General features: G+C 37.8%; 1 protein-coding gene across 1 annotated transcript; it reads right to left on the reverse strand.

Moving 5' to 3' along the window:
• Window positions 1-1,758: 1,758 nt before the first annotated feature.
• LOC108545135 (CKLF-like MARVEL transmembrane domain-containing protein 6) lies at window positions 1,759-3,365 on the reverse strand. The gene is made up of 2 exons (XM_017896616.1): window positions 3,147-3,365; window positions 1,759-2,889 (listed from the first exon to the last, which is right to left on the reverse strand). The coding sequence occupies exons 1-2, from the start codon at window positions 3,363-3,365 to the stop codon at window positions 2,554-2,556; spliced, it is 555 nt and encodes a 184-aa protein (XP_017752105.1). The 3' UTR covers window positions 1,759-2,553.
• Window positions 3,366-4,153: the final 788 nt, after the last annotated feature.

Below are 4,153 nucleotides of genomic sequence, written 5' to 3' on the forward strand. Positions count from 1 at the left end.
CAAATATAAAATGATTGGCTATAAACAATGTAAAAATACATTTCCCAGCCCCAAACAAAACATAGGTAATTATAAAATTTTGTACTGAGTTCATTTCCCTTATAATTCTTGAGAACCATTCTAAGCAATCTATTTGTATAAAATATAAAATTAAATGTATCATAACTATTAATTTAAAAATTATTTTAAATTTGAGTTTATTGAGTTTGCCATTTTTTGTACATAACAGTGGTTTCTGGTCCCAAGTTCCCCTTGAACGTATTTACTACAATGGTCATTTTACTCCTATTTCCTTCTACAATAGAAAAGAAAGGCTAACCATTCATGGGTCCCATAAAAAACAATGTGAAGGAAGTCTCTAAGAGTGACCAAATATACCAGTGAACATACTATCTTTCTGAAAAAGAAAGAATTAAGTGACCGACTAAGAGATCCATTTTTGCACCAATGAAACACATGGAGGTGAAACCTCAGAACAAGCAGAGCTTAAGCTCGATGACAAGATGTTTTATATGTCAGGCCCGCTGAGAATGTATCTGTCAATCTTGACTAAGCCCAATGCATGGGTGGTGACCCTGAGGTAGCCCAGATGATATGCTCTGAATTTTAGATAGGTCTAGATGACATTAAAATCACAATGGCATGGTTTGATGTGAAACTCTAGTCTACCTATCATAAACTAGTTTTCTGAATCAGTCCTTATTCTTAGACCCAAGACTCAGCTATTTCTCCTTTCTTAGATGACATGCCCAATAAAACAGCATCCATGATTGGTTTCATTATCTCCCAACTAAATAGTGGTGACATTACCACTAACACTAGTATCCAAACTCTGACACAAATCCTAAAGGTACCGAGTCAGTAAGACAGAGCAGAAGCTATGTCAGGCCATACTGACCAATTTCTGAGAACCACATTAGCCACATTCATGCAACTAAAACCCATCTACGACACACAAATGGCAGATGAGAAAAAAAAAAAAAGGATGAGGTCATTCAACTTTATCCCTGGAAACATGATTCCACTGTTTCAAATATAGGAAACCTACCCTGGGAGACTTCTACCAAAGTGCAGAAGGACCTGATGTATGGGCTCATCATCCTAACACTAGAGTCCCAGGTCAAAACTCCAGGAGGAGAAGAAGAAAGGTCTAGTCTGTGAACCACCTGGACAGAAAGGTCGTATCCCAAGTGTCCTGCCTACCTGTAATAGCTGCCAGCCAACAGACAGTTCTGGTTACGAAGTTATCTCTTGAGAATGGCTTGATTCTCCCTTATGTCACCAACAGGATTAGTCTGGGCAGGTTTCCCTGGATATTTACTTTCTTAAGATGTTCCTTGCCAAAGACAAACTAGAGCAATGCCTATGTAAGAACAAGGACTCTCAAGATCCTGCTACACAGTATTCACAATTAATAGAGCCCAAGATTCAGGACCACCTAAAGACAACTGACAAAAAGTAAGCGTCAGAGCCAGAGGCCAAACTCTGCTAGATGAAGCAGCAGCACATAGCTCCATTTCTATCTGATAAGGCGACAGAAAGAGGCATCTTGAACGATGAAAAACGAAAGGCTGGGGTCCTAAAAAAAACAGAGGAGCTTCAAAGAAAACACTAAGGAAGACCCACAGAGCTGTATTAATTTTAGTAAAATAATCATATGCCAACAGGGGAATTGAACCACTTTCTAAATCATAGTATGAACTCATCTCTTCAGATACTTGGTAAGTGGTCAAAGCTTGTTTTATAATTACTTTCACTGTTTTGGGCAAAAGTCTTTCTTATCTTTGGTCCTTAGTTGTGGTATCAGTTTCTTCCACTTTTTTATGTGTTACAAAACAATCTCTTTCTCACTTGACATCAACAACCAAGGTGCAGTATAAACACGAAGTTGCTGATATTGTTGCTTCTATACATACAAAATACCAACATCTCCATACATTTTATAGGCTATACCAAGGTCTCAGAAAGAATTAATAACAGTTATCCAAAATATTGCAAAATTTAAGGCTGAGTGAAATACAGTGAAGCCTGGTAATATAGGTTAAGGAAAAAAACCTAGACCAATATTTTAAATATTGGTTTCTTAAATATGTTAAATTCCCATTAACAAAACCTAATCTAAGCATCAAAACAAACAGCTAAGCAAATTAATTTAAAATTAAACAATTTCTAAGTAGATGAATATAATCATGTTTTACAGCTATAAAGCATCATCTGGAAGCTAAGCCTAGTGAAAGAATGACCTGTAACAGAATGACAGAATCATTTATCAACCTTTGAGTTGTGTGATTTAAAATACAATTGTTCTCTCCTCCTCCCACCAAAATCTCCATTTGAGATGTTTCAATCATTATTTTTTTTTAATTTTTTAACTTATCTGGCCTAATTTGTGGTGGCTGACACAATATTGATCAAACTGCCTACTTGACCTTCCTCTTGCTCTCCGAAAGAAGTGGTTTAAACAATTACACAAATTTTACAAGAGCTTCTGCCAGGGCTCGGGCACCACAGTGCAGAGTCACTACCTTAGTTAACATCTGCTCCCCAGAGTCTTTAGGCATTAAGTGGTTCAGTGAGAGCTTCAGCCCTAGTCGTATTTTCAGGTCTTCTCAGCCGGGACTCCTGTCGTTTTTCATACAGCATAGTGACAAAGTCAAGTAGGAACATAAAACTTGCTATAAATCCAAACACAATAGCAGCAATTTCAGCTGAAGTCCTGTCATGTGTGGAAACAAAAATGATGGATGCCAACAAAAACACACATCCTGTTCCCAAAGTAATATAAAAATCCGATGATTTTACTTTTGTGGTATCAACTCTCTTGTAAAATGGAGTGCAATACATAATCAGTATAAGGAGACTCAGAAGAAAGGCACTGCAGCTTACAAACTCAAAAAAATAAAGTCCTCCACACAAAGTACACTGTGATACAACTTCTTCACAGATGAAGGCCANAACTGCAGCAATTTCAGCTGAAGTCCTGTCATGCGTGGAAACAAAATCTTGGATGCCAACAAAACACACACCCTGTTCCCAAAGTAATATAAAAATATGATGATTTTACTTTTGTGGTATCAACTCTCATAAAATGGAGTGTAATACACAATCAGTATAAAGAGACTCAGAAGAAAGGCATTGCAGCTTACTAACTCAAAAAAATAAAGTCCTCCACACAAAGTACATTGTGATACAACTTCTTCACAGATGAAGGCCAGCAGAGACAGCAACAGCTTCAAGCCCTGGAGAACGCGCCGGAGCCATGGGAGCCGACTCAGGAAGAAGTAGGCAGCGAGGCCGCTCCAGGGGCCTCTGGCGGGGCCCGGGTCCTCCTCGGTAGTGGGACTGTACACCGCTCCATTCTCCATCACCTCGGGCAGGTGAGCACGGCGGCCGCAGCAACCGGGCGGCTGACTTCTCAGACGCCAGAAGTCCCCGGTAGCGGGAAGGTGGCCATCACTTCCTGAGTCTCTTCATACAATTTCATTCATAAATACTTCAGTATGTATTTCTTTTTTTTTTTTTTTTTAGTAGAGACGGGGTTTCACCGTATGTATTTCTAAGATAAGAAATCTTAAAATTAGCATCACAATCACACCGTTATCCTACCTAAAACTACTTTAAAATTTCTTCATAACTTCAAGCCCAGTCAATGTCCATATTTCCTAATTATCTTATATAGTGTGATTGGTTGCTGTATCTGTAAGTCTCTTAATCTATATTGTTCTTCTGCTATCTTTTTTTCCTATTATTCTAACTTTTGTTGAATAAATCAGATTATTTGTCCTGAATGATGTTACACACTTAGGATTTTGCTGATTGCCTTTCTGTGGTGATGTTTAACATTATTCTGTGCTCTGTATTTTCTATAAATTGGCAATTAGATCTAGAGGCTTATCAGGTTCATGTTTGATTTTTTTCTTCTAAGACTGCTTTATAATTGGTGTTGGATACTTCCACCAGGAAGCATATAATGTCTGATTTTCTCTCTTTTTGTGATATCAGTTATTAGTAATTCTTGTCAGGTCCAGGAATTCATTATGGGCTGTAAAATGTTGATGTTGTAATTCTATTATTTCAGCTTTGACTTTGGAGAGAAACTTCCTTTCATCAATTATTTGATTACCTACCAGTCCTTACATCAATACCTCTCCAA

The sequence above is a fragment of the Rhinopithecus bieti genome, unplaced genomic scaffold, assembly GCF_001698545.2.
Source record: "Rhinopithecus bieti isolate Rb0 unplaced genomic scaffold, ASM169854v2 scaffold_29347, whole genome shotgun sequence".
NCBI classification, from domain to species: domain Eukaryota; kingdom Metazoa; phylum Chordata; class Mammalia; order Primates; family Cercopithecidae; genus Rhinopithecus; species Rhinopithecus bieti.